Source organism: Hermetia illucens, chromosome 6 (genome assembly GCF_905115235.1).
Source record: "Hermetia illucens chromosome 6, iHerIll2.2.curated.20191125, whole genome shotgun sequence".
NCBI classification, from domain to species: Eukaryota; Metazoa; Arthropoda; class Insecta; order Diptera; family Stratiomyidae; genus Hermetia; species Hermetia illucens.
This window is the reverse complement of record NC_051854.1, coordinates 14,648,566-14,670,222: the sequence shown is the minus strand read 5'-3', so window position 1 is coordinate 14,670,222 and position 21,657 is coordinate 14,648,566. Positions and strand designations below refer to the sequence as shown.

Genomic DNA, 21,657 nt, shown 5'->3' with positions numbered 1-21,657 from the left:
CTGCTGGAGATCGACTTCTTCCATATGATACTCTCTCATGAAATTACTGTATTGCTGTTTTATTGATTCTTCCCGGGACAATTTACGTCCTACAGCGAGAAAACGTTTGTATGGTATCTCTTTGGAGTCGCCCAACAACTTATGATCTTTCACGAATGGCAATTTTACCACAAATCATCCATCCTGTTCTCTTATAGTATTAGAAAGGAACTGCTCTGCTGGAGCCTGTCTCTTCTCCGTAACGAATCTAGGATCCGCAAGCGAAACATTCTGTGAAATAGGCCAAGATATAATGTCGATGAACTCTGACGGTTAGTATGTGGTAATCTGAGGTAGAACCAAAGCTTCGATCCTGGTTGAGAACCCAGTTGTCCTGGAATGGATTTAAAAATTTACTCTGGATTGAGTTCTTTGAGTCCCTTGGCCGAATTCCAATAAAATAATGCATCGGGAATTTCCTTCAAGCCGAGTCGTTTGAAGAGGTGTTCGATAATGAAGTTCAATTGAAACCCGGAATCAGGGATAGCTCAACACTCAAGTTCATGACCATCTATCATTAATTCCTTGATGGGCATTGTGCTAAGTAAGATGTTGTCCCTTTTCTTGTTGCTGGCTTTGGCTGCCAGGCTACTACACGTGTTGTAGCCTTCCAAATATCGGCTTACCGATAAAGGCCTTTCTTTACAACCTAGTTCAGTACTAGGATATGAAGCGTTTAGAGATCGCTTAATGAGTGGGTTCAGTACCCAAATTGCGGATTTGCAATTCGGTTCCTACCAGATACTCCAGTAGTCTCGGTCCTTTCGCGTTGATGTTGGAACTTCCCCAGCATGTATAGTGAGCGTTAACATCATATCCTGCTATTAATCCAATGCATATTGGTTAGCTCTGATGAATGTTCGCTGGGAACTTCGCCTACGTCATAAGGGAAATAAGCAAAGCACCATAGAATCCTAATCTCCTTGTTTGCTTTTTATGGCCAATTTGATCGTTGTGGTGTCACCATCACATAGGTCATTAACCGAGATAGCTTGGAGGTCTCTTGAAACCACCATGCAGGAACCTTGTTCTATCACTTCCATTGGCATGTCAGCATGTTGGACTTCCCCCCCCCCCCTCTAAAAGCCGCGGTTCTTATGTGAGGTATATACATGTCTTGCAGCTATTGATCTGACGACTACTAAGTGCAGTCGCCGCTTTACAATGCTGCGAATTTATTTGGGAGATACGGCACCTCATCCATGGTGCAGATGAAGATGATATGGACTGCACGTCCTCTTCGATGGTTTTAGGAGCCAACGCTTGCAATGTCACGGACTCAAGCCCGTAATAGAGCCGGTAGCCCGTTTGTTCCCGTAGTTTCTTAATATCAGGAATACCGATAGTGAGAAAAGTCCCCCCCCCCTATCGGCTCTTCCTCCTGCTTTGCTATTTAATAGCATCCAGGTAGAGGTGTTGAGGTTATTCTGGACTCCAAATTATTCCAGGACCTCAGCACCATTACAATTCTCTTCTGAAAGCCAGAGAAAGCACTTTTTAAACTTCCACACATCATCTGAGAAACTCATTCGTGCTTCCGTCGGCAAGGTTTATCCGTAATATTCGAAGAAGATCGAGAATGCAGTGCTTACAGCGAAGCTCCTAAGTTACTCATACTGCTTTTTATCGTAACCAGAAGGATTAGTGTCGTCATAAAAGACCCATCCATCACCAGCGCAGCCTTGGCAGCCATTTGATCCCAAGGGTTGGGATCGTCGCAAGACCGCTGACGCTTTGGTTTGCTCTTAACCGCGGATGCACCAGAGGATCATTTGCCTTCAGAATTGACGCAACCCGAGGATTGTATTTTACCCGAAAGCGGTTGCCTGGAGGCGGTTTGCCGCGAGGCATTATTTTGCCCGAAGGCTTTTTCCTGTCCAAAGGCCGATGGTTACCCGTAGGAAAGACTTTAGCCTAAGCAGGTAACGAAGATTGGAGCCCGGGGTCAGGAATGTTGACAAAAGGGGACTGCTTCGACTCGTCCGTTAAGGACTGGGTTCCAATAGGGTTGGCTCGCACTTGAATAAGTGGAAAATCTGAGTCTAGACTCAGGTTCTCCATCAAAGATCCCCTTCGCTCAGAGTTGGATCATCATGATCGAAATGCTGTTGACGTCTTTTGGTCTTTTAGGTTTTTAGGCTTTTCATACTTGGCTGCCATGGGCTTTGTTTTACCGAAATAAAAAAAAATAAGTCGATCTTTGCAGAGCCCCTTGCTGCTGAGACGAGGCTAGATGAAACTGGGGGTCCCCTGGTACCCATAATTGATTGTTCGTGGCCACATCTCAACCACTATGACCATGCAGCCCTCGGCAGGGTAGTAACACCTTGGTTTGGAGTTTGGATGACCGCTTAGCTTTAAGTGTCACCTCTGGTTTCCAGGAGGATACTCCTTACTGAGTTGCCTCACCACGAAAATGTAGATAATAGTCAAGGGAGCTTAAAAAAAATAAATAAAAAACACATTTTTGTTACTCTATGACTTTTGCTAAAAGTTTATTTTTAAAATTCTATCCTCGATTTTTTTTTGTTTTGTTTTTGTTACATGTGTTATCACATTTAAAATTATTCTTGGGAAAATTATATTCGCATACACAATAAATTCGAAATTTCATTTTCATAAAGCCTTACATAAAATTCAGATTTGCAATGAGAAGAAAACAAAGCAACCTTAAATTGAAATTAAGGCTTTTAATTTATATTATTTCATACCTATCAAATCCATGTTTATTCGCATTTATATTCTTCCAAAAATTGTCATTTGCATACAAATATAATTTTGTTATTGTGTCAATATTTTTCCCATGATCTCGAGAATTTTAATTGAAATCGTGCAACAAAGTTTGAATATTAATTTAATTTTAACGATGGGAACAACTTGTATAAAGGGTTTTTGTGGATTAACAGGCAATTTGAGGCAAAAAAAAATAATGTAATCCCTCTTAATTTGGATTCAATTGTTGTTGCAGCATTGTTTTTTTATTAGTCTACATGTCGAAAGTAAGGAATCTTCATTGTATCTTTTTATGTATGTCTGATCTTTTCCTCATTCATTGTTTTGTGTTATATGTTTTGTTTCTTAAATTGTTTTTATAAAATTCTCTTTTCTTTTATTTATTTTTTTTCTTTCTTTTTCTCTATTGATTTTAATTCAGTAAATTTTTAATAATATTGATAAAGCGTTTAGATATTTTTATATTACACAATTTTTACTTTCACTTTTTTCTTTTAATATATATACTTACTTACGTCAATTTGAAATGTAAAATATGTCGAATTATTTGTTCAGGCTAGTAATGAAATTTGTTACAATATTTCCTTTATCTTGACATTTTTTTTTTATCTTAATTTATTTCAACTTAGCAAACTATCGATGACCAGATATTTAGCCTATCGATTTATGATCGATCCTATGGAGTTTAGGAGCTGAACAAGTAACACTTTAATTATTTTTTATTTACTTTGTTATTTGGCTATTTAGAATTGAATGTGTGTATATGATCTATGTTACGTTTCCATCGAAAGATTTCACTCTCCGAATTTTTTATTGTTGCTCTAGAAATAAAAACAACTATTCTCTGATATAATTTATTTTGTTGCTTTCCATTGATTTCGGTTTGGAGTAAGGTAATCATGAGTTGTCTTTGTTTTTGTCATTTATGGATTTCTTGATGGTTTACCAAAGAAAAATTCATTTTATTTAAAAACTTTTTTGCTCTCCTCTTTTTAGGGTATTGATTGCTATTGTTTTCATTTTTACTCTTAGATTTAGTAGTAAGTGCGATTCGCTTGCATGTATATAATCATACCTTACTTACTTTGTTGTTACTTTTTGGTTTCCTTTAAATGGTAACACTCATATTATGATTTCATTTTGTTTTAGATTATTTAGAATATCTTGTACAGTTCATACACTGGTTGTTTTATTCTTTTTATTCAAATTTCTCTATATAATTTCATATTTTTCAGTAATAGTCATAGTAATAATAATAATAATAATTATCGTTTCATATAATATAATTAGATTTGATTTAGAATTGTGTATTTAGGTAAGAAGTAATACTAGAATAATAACATCTCGATTTTTCCAGTTAATTGTTGACTCTGTCTCTTCAAAATAAAAATAAATCAATTTTTAAAAAAATATATTTCATTTCTTAATAAAATTAAAAATAATAATAAAAGAAAATGTTCTGTTATTAAATCAACAAAAATAAAATAAATATTGTATCATCTTAAATTATAAAACTATGTGCACTCTCATCATCCAAATATTTATGCAAATTTAAAATAAAATATTAGCTTTAGTAGGAAGCAAACTTCTAAGGAAAAGCGATTCAAAACCATTTTACAATTCCCAATACCAATATTAATTATTTAACACCATAATTATGTCAATTACTCACCAGTATGTATGGCTCCAATCATTTCATTCCCCGGAGGTATGTTATTAATATTAATAAAATCCAATGGTGTCATATTGTATCTATTCACGTCTTCCATTACCTATCTCCAACAATGGAAATTGGCTCGTCTCCAATTATTCATACAACATGAAAACGATTTTTATAGTCATAAACCATTTCCGACAAAAATAAATTTTATTCTTTCAATTCGTAAAATGACAGCATTTTCCAATAAAAGCCAATGAAAATTGTGTGAAGCATTTTAAATTACCTCCATTCACTTCTATCTTTGATCTCATGCCCTTATGTCTCCGCTAGCGACAATTAGAGGTTTACATACCTTATCGGACACACCTTTCAGACGAAGGACAGAGACAGGCGGGGGAGAAAGAAAAAGCAGATCAATTTACACTCCACACATAAAATGCTATAAATATTGAAATAAATGCATAATTTAGTATCGATAACATGTCAGAGGAATGTCAATTGCAAAAGCATCATCACCATAAATAATGCGCATCGAATATCAGGAATGTGATAGGAATGATGAGTGGTTGTACGTGTGCTGTAAGTGCCTGCTTAAAATAGCTTTTGAATATTATATTTTAGATTGAGTGATACACATTTTCTAATAATAAGATTGGTATTTCCCTTGACTCTACACGAATAGATAATATCATTCCAGCATCACATATTGGCCAAATTCTAGCTAAAGCGGCGAATTTTCGTCCCCTCAGATAGCAAGAGTTTTATCGCTTGCATATGCATCAAACTTAGGTCATACTTTGGTTTATCACCAACTTATTATTTGATTCGCCGGCTTCGCAGCTGTCAACCTGCCATCAAGGGGTAGACAAGACACTCAGGCGGGTGAGCTTTCAGCCGTGGTAAGTCTTGCTAACCTGGTGTGGAGCTTGGACGAATCTCTGCTAAGCGGCTCTACACAACCCCAACCCCAACTGATACTGGGTTTCAGCGATAAAACCCGGCTTTTTGCCCACCATCTCACGTCTCTCTCTCATCTCACGTGCTGCGCACCTTTCTTCTCCGAGACCTCAGCCTCGGTAACAAACGGCTTCAGCCTGAAGACGGAAACATTCTTTGGCCTGCCGTCGACGTCAAGCCAGAAAAAGTGTTCCCCCTGTTCAACATTTCTTATGGTGGTTGCAAGGACCTCCGGGAAACATCTACACAAAGCAATACGTGTGTGGAGACATTCACCTCCTTGGAGGTGTTAGCCTTCATGGCAGAATGGCGCAGAATGTCTGAGGCATCGACGAAAATGTTTAGGGATGCATCTGATTGAGGAAATGGCAGGAGTGTAGCATCCGCCAGCTGTCTTTGGCTAGCTCAAATGCCTCTGCAGATCATCAGCCTGATGTTGAGCCCAAAAACCTTAACAGATTCTTGACCATTTTAAATTGAGGAAAGTCTATGATGGCCTGAACCTTGTCTGGATCCGGTTGAACTCTCTCAAGAGAAATCATGTAACCTAAAAACTTCACATGCTGTTTGCACTTTTCAACGTTAAGCACAAGACCGGCCTCAAGGAGACATTGAAAAATGGATTCAAGATGTTCCAAATGCTCTGACTCTGAAGAAGAGGCTACCAAAACATCATCCATCATCCACCGCATTGCACAGACCAAAAGGCATCCGTGTGAGCTCTAAGAGTCCGGAGGGTGTGGGTAAAGCCGTTTTCGGTATATCTTCTGGAGCTACAGGGATTTATTTTATGGTACGACTTAGCTAAGTCCAAGATCGTGAAAACGCGGCAGTAGTTGACTGCACAAAGTGGTGGATGATTGCTATAGGATAGCAGTTTGAGCATTCAGACGTCTTTAATCGCCACATGGTATCCATGCGCCGTTGAACTTTTTGACCATGTGTAGTGGAGAAGACCAGCAGCTAATCGATGGCCTGCAAATACCCTGCCTTAAAAGTGTGTCGAATTCTTTCTTAGCAACAGCAACAGGTGGTAATGGACCCACCTTCCAGAAGATATGGGAACCAGTAGCGCAGATGCGGTGTTGTACGTCATGCTTAACTGGCTGTGGGAGAGATTACTTCCAGTAGTTATATTGAAGAAGCGCTCGAATACGAGGGTCGGCTACTTCTTCAAAAATGATTGAAAAAGTGACAGTAGAGCAGGTGGCAAGTTTTCCTGGAGACCTAAGCAAAGTTACGGGATCTATAAGACAGCTATTCTGAAGATCCACTAGCACAAACAACTATCGTCAGAGCAGCGACCACAATGCCAAAGCAATGCTGTTGGCATTCCCTGAAAGAACTAAATAATCTGCCGTAAAGGCTGTCTAGAGTAGAGCAGTTTTTTCAAGCTTTCTACAGATTACAGATTCTTAAAGTTACTTCTAGTAGGCCTATTATAACCTTCCCCTTCAACCTTACCGGAAGCACAAACACTGGAAGAAATGGAAGTTAGTGACGTCGACGCTACTGGTTTCACGCCGATATGCGAAAATGATCCATCCACTTTTCCCGCAAGCATTCTGCAGCTGCCAATAAAATGGTATATATCTCCGCCTGAAATATGGTCCTCATTTTTCCGAGAAGTCGGGTCAGCTCCATAATCGGAACTTTCCCGAGAAGACCCTTGCGACCGATCCGTTTTCCTTCACTGATCCGTCAGTGAAGTTTATTAAGTCTATAATTCCAAAAGACTCGTGGTCATCTATCGACCATTCTTCTCTTTTGGTGATTACGACGGAATATGTGTTTTCAAAGACGAATCTGGAAACCATATGATCGACGGTCATCAGAGCCACTTAATGTTTGCCAAGAAATTTCCAGATGAACACATGAGCGTATGATTGGCCACCTTTCCAGGGGCCAATACTATCACCTCCAAATGTATTGGGGCTAAATTTACAATTGCTTCGGGGGCCATGGTCGGCGTAGTACTCATTGCTCCAGTAATACTTAAGCTACCGAGCCTCTAAATCTGCGTCAGCAGCTTCCTGCTATTAGCAGAGATAAGTCTCGACCACCAGACGATGCATGCATATATCAAAATGGGGTTTATTATGGATGCATACATCCAGTGAATCCGTTTTGGTGAAAGTCCCCAGATCTTACCTATGGCAGTCCTACATTAGAGCGATGTGCAAGATGTCTGGTATTGTTTCTGGAAATGGTACTTCCACGTTAACTTGGAGTCGAGATGTACTCCTAAATATTTGACTGTTCGAACCAGCTGGATTTCCGCCCCTGCTAAAGTGGGTAGTGTGTAACTGCCCCACTTGACGTTCTTACTGAACACAACTAGTCCAGTCTCTCTAACCTATTATGGAGGCACAAACTGTCCATGTGCATTCAGGCGGTCACATGCTGTGCCCGAAAACTTGCCGATAATTATTGCGGCTAGTTCGTCCGCAAATGGTTGTGCGAAGACCCTTAGCAAGGTGTACTTAACTAGAAGCCATAACAGCGGAGAGAGAACCCCTCCCTGTGGGTAAGCCCTAAGGCATCCTGACTCAATAAACTTCTGTCCGACCAATATAAGGATCTTCTTCCACTCTAGCATGTGAAGGATCCAACTGATTAACAGCGGATCCATTCCATGCTGTCTTGCCGCGAATGAGGGCTAATTGAAGGTGCCTCCGATGTCCATGAATACGCCTAAGGCGTTTTCTTTATCGAACATTGTGTTCGCAATTTTTTCAGTTAGTTCATGGAGTTTTGTCTACGTGGATTTGCCCTTCTGGAAGGCTTGTTCCCTACAGTGAAATGACCACCTAGGGATATATGTATCCCTTCTGAGCCGATCTACTAGTGTTTCCAGTCCTTTTAGCAGAAAAGAAGCTAGACTGATGAGTCGGAAGCTTTTTGCGTTTATGTAGGTGGTTTTCCCTAGTTTGGGAATAAATATCGCCTTCATATCACGCCAGCTCGTTTGAGTATGAGTGGGTGCGAGGCAAGCACGGTATACACTCCGAACGTGTGGACCCAGGGCATCCATTTTTCTGTTACTAGACGAGAAAGAATGCCATCCGGATCTGCACACTTGTACCTATGGAACGAGTTAAATGCCCATTTTACTCGCTCCAGTGAAACTACTTTGCATGCCAAAGCCCAATCTTCTGGTTGAGGGCTGTATGTATTTGTCAACCACGAGATAAGATTTCGGATGCTGCCTAGAAAGTGTACTACAGGCAAATGCATTGCCGCTTCTTCATCGCTTTCTGTGTACCTCCCGCTCTGTAAACGTAGACAACCCAACTGCTAGCTGCTTGCGGTCTGTTCTTTGACAAGTGTCCGCTTCTGCCAAATTTCGCCAAACTATCGCAAATTTAAACCTGTCGACAGAATGTTTGGCTTAGTTTTTCGCAGATTTACAAGCGCTTACAACCGATCCGGTCGAGTGTCGATTTCTCGGACAAATGAAAGACCATTTCCTAGCAAATGGAGCCGGCATAAAAATAACGAAGCAATTCGTTTGGCAATATTTTAAAAGGTATAATGAGATCTCTTCTGTTAAAAATGGACGCAGATGCGGCCACCCACGTGAGAGCACAGCAATTGCCAAAACAATTCGCAGAAATCCAATTCGAAAACAAAAAAACATGGTTCGCGGGATGAAAATTACACCCAGAACCATGCCACGCATCTTAGAAGATGAGCTTAAGCTTGGGGGTTACCAAACAAGTACTAGACACAAACCTTGCGTCAAATAAGAGGCACGAGAGCGGAGCAATTATTCTATTGACAGATGCACGGCCGTAACCAACCAATTCTCTTCACAGATGAAACAATTTTCAATGGAGAACTTTAACTGTCAAAATGATAAGATATATGCACGCAGTTTTCGGAAAACTAGAGAAAAGATTCACAAAGTAGAACCAGGACGTCATCCGGCCCCCATAATGGTTTGGTGGGGAGTGTCGTATGAAATGGTCACTCAGTTGGATTTTTGCGAATAAGTGTTCAAAACTCGAACTTCTAAATACCATTGAATAGCTCCCTATTCGAAGGAACGCACTAGATATACCAGTAGAACTTAATCCCAGCACATAAAGCGAAGTCGATTCAACGTTAGTTTGGTGCTAATTTACCCAACTTTGTCGTTTCTGAAGATTGGCCTTCAGGTAGTCTTGATCTCAATACTTTAAACTACCAGTTGTGGAACACATTAGAAGAGAGGACCTGCTCTAAATGTCACCGGAATATTTAAGGATTAAAAGCCGATTTGCTGCGATAGCAGCCACAATACCACTAAAAGTAGTACACGCGGAGATAGACGAATGGCCCAAACGTTTAAAGAAGTGTGTAAGCGCAAACGGAGGGGATTTTGAATGACTCTATTTATTATTGCCTATTAAATTCGATGGAACCAATTCCTCAATCCTGAGTGAAAAGATAACCCCAATTTAAAAGGCCTCCTATCCTATTTGTTGGTTATTGCATTTGACTTCATACGTTTCCAATTAGCGCCTTTGAAGGCTTCTTCAGATTTCGACGGTATCTAATGTTAATTTTGAATATTTGTATTTACTAGCAAAAATAAGAGGAGAACCTTCACTATATGTTTACACAAACTATTTCCCAAGAAATACCATCGAACCCTACCACTTTCATCCAAAGAACTTTCTTTAGATGGAACCTGCTGAAATTGGCTAGAATTCATTGAGGGGTTGCTAGCAACAATTCATCATTAAAACTGAAGTCAGGATCTTAGAATAAGAAGAATTATGGTCTACTCTCAAGAAATAAAGAGCTTCGGTAGTCTCATGATGAAACAAATGAGATGTTACCCCAAATACCCTCTTATTTAAACTTAAAAATAAGTCTCATTTCAAAAGTGAAGAATTTCCTTCTATTTAGAAAGCACTTCTCCTACGATTTAATTACCTTTGCTGCGTGATCCCACGTAACAATAACCGCCCTGAAATTAACAATTCATCCCTCATCAGACCTCCAATTAAATAAGGAATTATTCAGTAATAAAATGCTCAGATATTTCAAAATCTCTCAATAATGAATAACCTCATTAGAGCCTCCCTATCAGAATCTATTTTTGGAATTTTATTCGATTTAATAAGATTTCCCCACTTCCAACGGATGCTACTTGACGACGAATATTTGCCTCCGATTATAAACTTGAATATTTAAGGGATGCTATTATCTGCTTAGTTTGTCTGTTGAATGCCTTCGAAAATTATCCTTTTGTTGTCGAAATATAACGTGCCTTCAGAATGTAATTTGCCAAAAGTTTGAAATTTACCCAAACCCTAATTAACACGCAAATATTTACTTTTGTTGAATAGATAAATATCTATTTCTGGAATATCACATTTTATTTTATGTAAAAAATAGATGAAAATAACATCCCCCTTCATACTTCCTAGAACGAGTGCCTTTAATATTTTGTTTTGATGAAATTTTAAAAATAATTCATAATTCTAACTTTTTTATCCTTTTCAGCCCATCAGCATTTCAAACCACTTTTATCCACGAAAACTTTTGAAACAGTAATCGTGCTTTCAATCTGAATAAATATATATCATTGAATTTGCAATTCATTGAGAGATAAATATGAACAGAAAACTGAAATGTATAGGAATGAAAAAGGATACTTCATAGAATATTTGAGGGAATTTTAATTTGACTTAAACTCTCAAAATAGGACAAAAGAATTGAAGAAAGGCTTAACATTGCTATTTTATTTTAGATACTGGAAACTGAAACGTTTCAATTCAACATGATAAGAAAATATTATCTGAAAAGAAGAAAGCTTCCTTTATAAAAACAAATACAGTATTTCGGGAATAAGTTTTCCCTTCGTTAGATGCCATGTTTAGGCAATCAGTTTTCCCTTCCTCAAATGCCGTGTTTCGGGAATTAGTTTTTCCCTTCCCCAGTTTTGAACAAGGAAAAACTGATTCCCGAAATACCCAGTTTTGAGCAAGGAAAAACTGATTCCCGAAATACCGTACTTGTTTTGATAAAAAAAAATATACCCAACAAAAGAAACGAAATGGGTAATTTGAAGAAAAGATTGTGAAATAGAAGCAATATAAGAATCGAAGGATGACATATATACGTTCAGCTGAACAAATCCCCCCCGTCTTCGAAAAGCCACCACCAACTCCGATACCCGGGGTATCGGTATGTTGAGCTATCATCTTTCAAATATCCTTACAGAAGGCCCCATATCCGATTAACTAATGATAATTCAGAGGATCAGTTATCGACAAAAAAATTTTAATACCCAGGATTAATGTTGCTCATATTATCGGCTTCGCCCCCAACATTAAAATCTTGCTGGTCCAAAATCCATTTCACCGAGCACTTCTTGCTCAAGATCTTCAATATATTGCAATTTCTAATCCAGTTTCTGTAGACGCTGAAAAGGCAAGGGTTGGATATTCAATCTATCCATTGAGCAGTATCCCCTGGCGGATTTCTAGTTCAAATCCAGATATTTCGCTCTAATTTTCGGTTAGAGTACACGTTTGTAATAACTAAAAGTTATTCGGTAGTCGGAGGACCATCCTGGGTGATTTGAGAAGAGTTATCCCAAGAAACCTAAAAAAATTGACAGTGAAAGTCCACTCACCAATACTGAGCCTCAACAGTGTTCCATTGATACACGATTACAAGCTTCAGTGTTAGTCAAGCTCGGAAATGTGACAGATCCTTTTGAAAACTTTAAGAGAGTGCTCAGGTGTCATTGTATAAAACTTCCTTTCTCCTTAAACTGATGTGTGGGTCCATCCCGGTCCCGGAACCGAATAATCAAAACAAGCAAAGGAATATCGCGCGAACCTTGCGGAACATAAAATAAAAAAACCGCTCTACCTCGTGAAGCCCTAAAACTTGTGAACTGAGTGACTTTATCGAGACGGAAGATCCGTGACGGATCACATCCTCAACCGATGCTTCTTCGCCTGCCTCAGATGTCCGCAGCCTCTAAGGTTCACACCCAGCCTTGGTATTCTCAGGTCATGATGTTGGCAGATTCACCTTATGACCAGTGTATGTTGAAAGAAAGAGAAGAAGGAGTCCTCAAATCAAAGGCTGACCCCTTCATATTACCTATTTCAGGAAATCTTTCTTTGAATTGAAGGGATGAAATGAAGCATATTCATAGACAGGTTTATTTTCTTTCTGCGTGTATTCTCGCTAATGGAGAAATGTAACCTGATGCCACTTGCAGAGAGAAAATGCTCGTATGGTGGTAAAGGACGCATATGTTGTTATCTCAATTATTCAATTTTCATCATCCCAAATATATAAACTACGGAGTAGGTTTCAGAATTTACGTATACGTTAGTCAAGTAATCAACATTCAATATAATAAAACGAAGATCAAAATTCAAACACAGAAAGTACGGTTTATAGAACAGTGAATAAGCCTAACATCATTTTTCCTTAATGCTTCCAATCCAGTTCATAACAATTCTAACAGGGATAATCTTACGGGTGATCTGGATATTCGAACATAACCTGACTTCTAATCGAATAGTTTTAAACTGTAACATCGTTAAATTTCATAGCTCACTCAATTATATTTCCCCGGATTTCACATGGATAATATTCCCTTACATTTCTGGTATTTCTTTCTGGAACAAACGAATCCCTAAACTCCTGGAGACCAAACATCATTTACTCATTACTCATTACTCATTACTCATTACTCATTACTCATTACTCATTACTCATTACTCATTACTCATTACTCATTACTCATTACTCATTACTCATTACTCATTACTCATTCAATATTGGAAACTCCTCGTTACCACTTCGCATTGCATCCAAAACTCCCTGCAACCAAAAACCAACCCACCAGACTCCTCAGGCTCTCCTTCCTCGAACCAAAAGAATGACTCTCCACTTGAACGGAACAGAAAGCCAAAAGTCTATCCGAGAAAACAAATCAGAACAAAGAAACACTTTTAACATTACAAGTGCACTCTCTACACCAAGCGAAAGAACTCCTACCAAAAATGATACAAAACAGCCCTCGAAACATCATTAATCAGCTACCCAGCATTTCGCTAACTTTGACTCGGGCAATGAAGCCGCTCAGACAGAAATTTTCCCATGTTTTGTGTCAAGCTATCCTTCATCGAACCAGCCTCTATTTAACAACAAAAATCCCCGCAATATCTTAACATTCACCTTTGCATGCATAACATTTCGCCTTAGCCAAAAACAAGTGTTAGAAATCAATTTAATAATACATAGCATAATCACGTCTATGATGAAAATAATAATAAAAAAAGGTTAATGGTCATTTTTTAAATGTTCCAAAGGTTCTTTTTTGTAATTGAAAATATTTAAATAAATTTAATAACTTCTGAAAGTTTAAAAGATCAGAGGGTTTTGTGGATAAAATTATCAAAATAAAAATAGAAATGGTCATTTGTAAATCAATAATCAATGAAAAACTTTGGTGGGACTCACTAAGGCAGGACATTGCTAGATTGCTAGATTAGCACTGGCAATGCCATCAGACGGGTGAGAAATAAACTGCAGAAACTATGCCATCCCCATTGAGACACCCGTAGTTGAAATTCTGAACACGCAGCAGAAACTTTCTATCATATGCAGTCAGTTACGACGGTACGGCGAAAGTCACTTCAGACGTGTTCAGAATGCAACATACGCGAGGAACCAGAAGAGCTTTTTCAGATTTCTCAACGAATCCCAACAGAGCTTCCAAATATCACAGTTTTCAGTAACGGAAACGAAAGAATACTGGGGTGGACTTTGAGGGTTACCCGCCCAGCATGCTGAGTGGATCACCGCCGAAGACACCCACCATGCCACTACGCCCGGCATGAATTTTGCGGATGTTACCGAAGAGAAAGTTCGACGAGTCATAAACAGCTCGAAGAACTGGAGGGGTCCTGTTCTGGATCGGGTGCAGAATTTCTGGTATAACAAATTTACCAGTATACACAGTCGGTTGGTACATATCATAAATCTGGTCATTAGTCAGCCGGAGGAATTTCGACCCTTCCTCCCTGCGTGAATTACCTACCTTATTCCTAAGAAGGACACGGTGCAGGACCCCGCAGACACAAGACCGATTACTTGCTTACCAACCCTCTACAAATTCATAACGTCCATTATTAGTGGAGGGGCAATGTGCACCTTGAGACCAACAACATTCTGTCCGAGGAGCAGGAGGGCTGGAGAGTTGGGTCAAAGGGTTGCAAAAAGCAACTCATTATCCACGCAATAGTTGTAGGACAAGACAACTAGAGGCCAAAGAAACCTCTTTAGTTGCTATATCGATTATGCCAAAACTTTCGACAGCGGTCCGCATACCTAGCTAACCGATGTCTTACATCTGCATCGCATTGATCCGAAACTGATAAAGTTTTTGGCGACAGTCATGGAAGGGTGGCATAACCCCTTATCAATGCGTATATATGAGGATACCAATACCTCAGAGCCTAGCCGTCTATAGAGGGGCATCTCCCAGGGGGATTAGTTGAGTCCCGTTTGGTTTTGTATGGGACTGAACTCGCTTTCATGGCCACTGAATGATGCTAGATGGTATGGTTTTGCAATAAATTATGGCCTACGTGCTAAGTTCAGACTGATAGACTTGATGAACTTAGATGACATCAAGCTGTATGCTGGTACTGACAACCACACTAAAAGTCTGTTGCGATTAGTAGACATGTTCAGTCGTGATATTTGGAAGCAATTGGGATTAAACAAGTGTCGAATCCAAGCTATCTGCAAAGGTCATCACGAAGCTATGACCGAGACAGACTTCAACAAGTACCTAGGAATTCTGCAAAGAACCTATGCTCGAGTTGGTGATCTGAAGGATGCTCTGCTGTCCGAATTCCTGCAACATTTAAAACTGATACTGAAATTGCATCTCTCGGGAAGAATAAAAGAAGCGCATTGAATATATTCGCTATCTCTTCTCTGGCTTATGCATTCAGAATATTGCCGTGGACAAAGACCAATCTGGTAAACATCCAGCGATGGATATGGACTACTATGTCCAAATTTCGAATGCATCATCCAAACTCTGCCGTGGAGCGGATGAACCTGCCTCGTGATATCGGGTGAGATTGGCGTGGCGATACAACATCATCGCCAATTCGACTTACTGCGCGCTTATTTTTACAGCTAAGAGCAGGCGAGTCCCTTGCATGCCGTTGTTTGTAAGCCAGAATATAGACTGACCCCACTTAACTTGAAGAATCGATCTTTCAATCCTCTGAGTCGGACCAAGAGCGGATCAATGAATGGAAGTGGAAGGCAATGCACGGTAAACACAAGAATTATCTTTAGCAGCCATTTGTCGATTTGCATTTGTCGGACAGATGGTTGTGTACTTGGGAGCACTTTGCTGAGACGGGGGGGTTCATGTGCCCCATTCAGAATGGCGTGGTCGCCACCCGAGGTTATAAAAAGCTCATCATGAAAGAACGGTTGGAGAACAACCAGTAGAATGTGTGGTTCGTTGTTAGAGACGTTGAACCATCCCATTTCTGGCAGCACTCTTATGGCACCCCTGTAATACATCACCAGGCATAATGCTGTATGTAAGGTGATCCATCAAAACCTTGCATGGACTGATCACGGAAACATGTCTGGTATACTGATATGAGCCGCAAACAGTACTTAATAGATCTGCTTACTGAATGCGGAAATACCTGGAGAAGAAGGTGAACTATGAGCCACTGGATCGGGCAGTCAAAGAAATTTGGCGTCTCAAGCGAGTGGTTGTAGTTCTCTTAATATTGTCAACTACAAGTGTTGTATCTAAATCCCTCACGGCTTCCCTTGATGTCCTGGGACTCTCGCACAGTCTGGTTCAAACCACGCAGAAATATACCATTCTGCATACCTGCTCGATGTTGCCGGAAGTTCTCGACGGATACTCCCATTGACCTACCACGGGCCACTATTAGCGCCCCTTTAGTCTTTAAGTAGGTAGAATCGTCCGAGCCTAAATGCTTGGCACTTAGTGCTAGTATTAGGTAAAATCCGGCATCTGCAGAGATTGTGACAATTCGGAAATAAAATAAGGAAATGTCGGGATGAAAAATGGGAAATTGAATAAAGGGTAATGGAGGTGTTAAAATAAACTTAGTAGGCAAAAAGGAAAAATGTTGCATACTAGCAAATGAATCTTCTCGTCAGCTCGTCATAGGACAAAGCAGACGATGTGACATGCATCCCGTGGACACAACACTTTGTTTTTAAGGCCCACATTATAGTCTTTCAGAAAAATGATCAGCAAATTTTTTCTATTTAAAGTGAATAATACTGGCACAAACTAAAATAAGATTGATTTGAAAGATCTCCCAAATTATTGTATAATCAAAGTTAATCTAATATTTTTCCAAAGACCTGTTCGCTTCAAAACACTCAAAATCTCTAGCCCCTTAATTCCGTAAGAATCTTGATATGAAAAGGTGATCTATATTGAAAGTCATGAAATTTTTTTAGTTTTGTTAACTGTTTGACGTTTACACCTAAATATCTAAACAAACACTTTTCATGTTATACTTCACATTTTTCGTACGTTATTCTAAAACCATTTTAGCAGATTTCCGACGGTATCTATTTGTAACAAAAATTTAGGATTAATCAAGAAAACCATAATTTGCTGGAGTTCTCCGCCAAAATAAGGTAGACTAAAGGATTTATTTTCCAGCTTAAATAATAAGAAATTGCCATTTCGTTCCCCCATCTAAATTATAAGATACATGACCTGAAATCTCATCTTAAAGATACTAATAACAACGGCTTCAATAATTTAATTCTTCTTTACTTTTCTGGCACTTCGTCATTTTTTATTTCTACTAATCCAATACCAATCAACACTAAAAGTTGCATTTCCACATGTCCCCTAATTCCTTCGATATTGCAGCCCAGCTTTTCCCATATGACATCGACCTCTTTGTCATAACCCAAAGTATCGCTAGATAACCGCTCTCTCTCATCGCACTCCACAGACCGCTAAAATAATGGACTTTTAAGACCCATAGCAAAGTTTTTAAAGCAGAAATTAATGTACTAAACCTATCCACCAAATTTGGTCTTCAGGCTTTCATATCTTCCCCGTCTTAAGGGTGATAAAAAAGCAACTCTTGTGACCTCTGATTCCTTTACACACAGATTTTGTCCGCCCTGGATGAAGGACGCGTTCAAAGTGGTAATGGCGAGAAATCTGGCAAAAATAACGGTAATTCGGCACCTGAGGAAGTCGAATCGGAACGCAAGGATGCCTCATCGACGGAATCGGTCACAGCTAAAGATATGGATTCTACGGCAGGCCATGACAAACCTGTAAATGAGGAGGCTCTTCTTAGAAGGCTTAGAAAGCTTAATCCGTAACCTGCAGGCGACGATTGCCTCATCAAAGGCAATCATATAGTCGACATACGACGGACTCAGCTCTAAGCCGACCAACTGCCCGACAACAACGTCACAGAAACAAATGCCCAGTGGGACTGCTCCAACCAAATCCGCCAACAAACTGTAAGCTCCTGCGTCATTCAAACCGGAACAACAACCACCGCAGGGTCCCCGGATGATACTGAGTACTAAAATTCCTCCAATTATTGTCATTGAACCGTCAGAGGATTTTAGGGCTACGCAAAACTGCATTAAAAGACTTCTTGGTTACGAAATCAGGGAGTTCAAATCATAAAATTCTCCTCAAGAACAAAGAGGATAATGCAGAGACCAAAAACCTTCTCGTCAAGAACCAAGCGAAGTTCTTCATCTATGCTCTCCTCGCGAAGAAAACCACATCCCGTGTTATTCGTGGCATATCCAGCATGCTCACGCGCAGATAGAGAGCCGTAGAATGAGCCTATGGCTAATCAAGTGGCTAGCTGGAAGTGTGCTCAAATCACTAGATTCATAAAGAAAACTGAAAATCCTCTCCTTCAAAGTTCAGGCACAATTCTCTTCATACTATACCAGTCCGTCTGGAATCCGACAAGCTTCCGTTCTTTCCGCAACCCTCTTCTCGCTCTTCACACCTTACATTCCCAAGCCCGCTCCTTATCACATTCATATCAAGATCCTACAATATGCCGTTGACCTCACAATTTACACATAACGAAGGGCATAGTCTACGGGCAAGCTCGTCTGAATTCATATTTGGATGAGCTTTACCGATACTTTAACAAGTGGAAACTAGCCCTCAATGCTCAAAAGTGTCAAACGATCCGCGGGAATATAATGATGATGACTCCAAGAATGTATTTTGCTGTCAAGAACCTGTCTCTCAATATCAATTCAATCCCCATTCCTGCTGTTAAATAAGTTATCTATCTAAGCGTCACCATCACCTCCAACTTATCCAATATTCCTTCACGTTAACAAGGTACTAAACCATGCAGATGGCGCCTTCAAATCACTATACTCCATCCTTCGATTTAATAGGTCAACATTTTCTGCTATAAACAATTAATTAGACCTTTGATCACTTTTGGATTTATCTTCTGGACTAATACCTCTCCTAGACATATGGAGAAGATACGCCTCAAGAAAACACAAATTCTTCTACGGCTGTACCGGCATATTTAAAAAGGACGATGGTATGAAGTACATATCAAACCAAATCCTCTATGATTCCTCCCATACGCCTCGCGTGAATGCTGTTATGGCCAGATACGTGGTGAAATTCCTAGAAAGGTGTCAATCACACACAATCACATCCCAATCCCCTAGTTTCCGAGTGGCTGCGGATCGAGATCGGTGAGGAATATTTCTTCCATAAAAATCAGTTGACACAATTCCTTATTTCCTATAACAGTAATAACCGACTGTTCGACAGAGAAGGTAAAGTAGTCCTCTACACCGATCGCTATTTCATATGTACATCCACCCAAACAAAACGGCTCCAGCTGTTCCTGATCCCATTCTTCCCTTCCCATTCCCAAACCCCTCCCATGGCCCCCCTCAATGACCCATTCTCGGAAACTACCTAACCCAACTATCTGAAGAAAACATAGTGTTCCAGGCCTCAAAATACTCTCCATACCGATACCTATTCAAATAAAGTTACTATGTTTGTTATAAGTATATTTTTTTGAAATTGCCTGGGAACCCACCTTAGGCTTATTCTAGAATTACCAAGCAGTAATATAGGCTATACTATGGAGCATAATACTGCCAAGTTTGGTGGAAGTCACACTATTACTAACAGAGTTATAATATGTCAAATTTGCCACTTTTGATGAAATTTCTTGCATTCTACGACAAATGGGCCAAATAACCATTAAAATATGCTCATATACGCAATACACAAAACCTTTCATAACTGAGGGGTTTAGCTTTTCCGACTTGTTCTTGAATATTTTGGCAAATCTTTATAAGTGTCGTTTACTTTTAATTCAAATTTATTTCACTACTAACGGCAGGGGTGGCGATGGATCGTATGTCGGTGTACAGGTTCCAAAAAAAGTGGGAAGGTGTTATCAATCTTAAAGGATCTGTATATCCTTTCTAAAATAGCATTTGCGTTTTTCACAACAAAACGGTTGAAAGCAGTTGATTAGGCTATTCAATCGAGTGAAACTGGAGATAATGTGTGGAAGTGCAAGAGGGGGAAGGTTATCTCGAAGTCGGAACTGGTATATACAGAATCATTTAGAACCTTTTCTCTGAAGTCCTGAAAGTAACAGATGCCAAAGTAAACCTTGCGAGGCACCTAAAATGCGCCTGCTATGCAATAATTTTACCTAAACCGATTGAAAATAAACCATCGATATTAACCAAATCAGAAACAATGAATCATGGCGAACTAAGTTTATTGAATTAAATAAGCTTTAATATATATATATAAATCCTTCGTTATGACTATTGCTTACGGGTAAATGCTGGAAACGCTGTGAATATTAATATATAATAATTGCCCATATGAGTACTAACAGAAATGAATAGTTCAAACGTATGGCGTAATATAGTTTTTTTGCTTACCATCACGATCAGCGTCACTGAGTTGATAATTAAAATATTATTACGAGTGCAGATAATTTTACAATTTACAATTCTCTAAAGAAAATAATTAAGTAACATAGTATCAATATAGCAATCAAAACAGAAATTAATAAAATAAAAAACTTTCAATAGTTTCTAAAAAAAAACCTACGAAAACACTATCATGATACAACAAATCATCTTAATATTTACCATATTATTCAAAGAAGATTAATCCATTAAATAATCAATCTCGTAATCAACCAAATCATATAATCTAAATCACTTAAGCAAAAGCCACACGCTTCTATGTCCTTTCATTGAATTATATTGTAGTGATATTTAAAATATCGGGAAGACTGGTAAAACTACGATAACGCTTTCTTCGAAATGGCGCATGTTTTCTCGAATGTTTTATGTTGGAGACAAATCAATAAGAAAAACCAAAAAGCATGTGTGTCCCAGAAATCTTAAGCTTAAAAATAGGATATCAATTTTATATCGTTACCTTAAGAACCTATGTGTTAACACAACAGATACACATCAGCTCTGAGCAATATAATAACACAATGTCAATACAATTAACGTGTCTTTACGATAAACATATAAATTATCATTAATCGTTAATAGATTTTATAATTTCTCCTGTCATAACATTAATACTTGAAAAATTCACTTGTTACTTGTGTAAACTTACGCTACAACCAATTAGTTTCCTCGTTTTTCATATAATACGTGATAGGTCCCATTTCTGCCAATTACAAATTAATAGAATTAACAACGCAATAGTAACAATTTTTCACTCTAATTCACTGTTTTGAATTTACTCACTACATGATTTTCAATTAATCAATAAAATATTACATCTCATCAAATCGTCGCCCGCATGCATGCATGTAACATGCAATATCTGCGATTTCCTCGTATCACATAAAAAGTTAAATAAATTCCAGATTGAATTAAATATAAGAGAAGATTTTTGGAGAGTTTTGTTTTGTATTTATCTTTTTTTTTTTTTAATTTTTTGTATATATGATTTAAATTAGAAATATGCGAAAAGAGAATTTTTCAAAATAAAACGATAGAGCATGTTTTAGTGTCTAATAACATTTAATATTGCAAAAATCAGGAATAGAAAGAGCATGATTGAATTTGGTGTTGAAATGTTATTGGCACCGTTGCAGCCATCTTCCGTACAACAATAAGTTTGCGTTTCCCAGACCTCTGCAATAAACAATGGTAACAGGTGCACATCTTTAATTTTATGTTGACTT

General features: G+C 38.8%; 1 protein-coding gene and 1 long non-coding RNA gene across 2 annotated transcripts in view; both read right to left on the bottom strand.

The window, feature by feature from the left end:
* Positions 1 to 2,510: 2,510 nt before the first annotated feature.
* LOC119659909 lies at positions 2,511 to 15,134 on the bottom strand. The gene is made up of 2 exons (XR_005250384.1): positions 4,445 to 15,134; positions 2,511 to 4,148 (listed from the first exon to the last, which is right to left on the bottom strand). It is a non-coding gene; the product is annotated as an uncharacterized LOC119659909 (long non-coding RNA).
* A 5,063-nt stretch (positions 15,135 to 20,197) lies between these two features.
* LOC119659166 (U-scoloptoxin(05)-Sm1a) overlaps positions 20,198 to 21,657 on the bottom strand; it is a 112,536-nt gene continuing 111,076 nt past the window's right edge. The window contains exon 3 of the mRNA XM_038067117.1: positions 20,198 to 21,607. Coding sequence (XP_037923045.1) covers positions 21,477 to 21,607 — 131 coding nt within the window. The 3' untranslated portion in view covers positions 20,198 to 21,476. The remainder of the gene's footprint in view (positions 21,608 to 21,657) is intronic.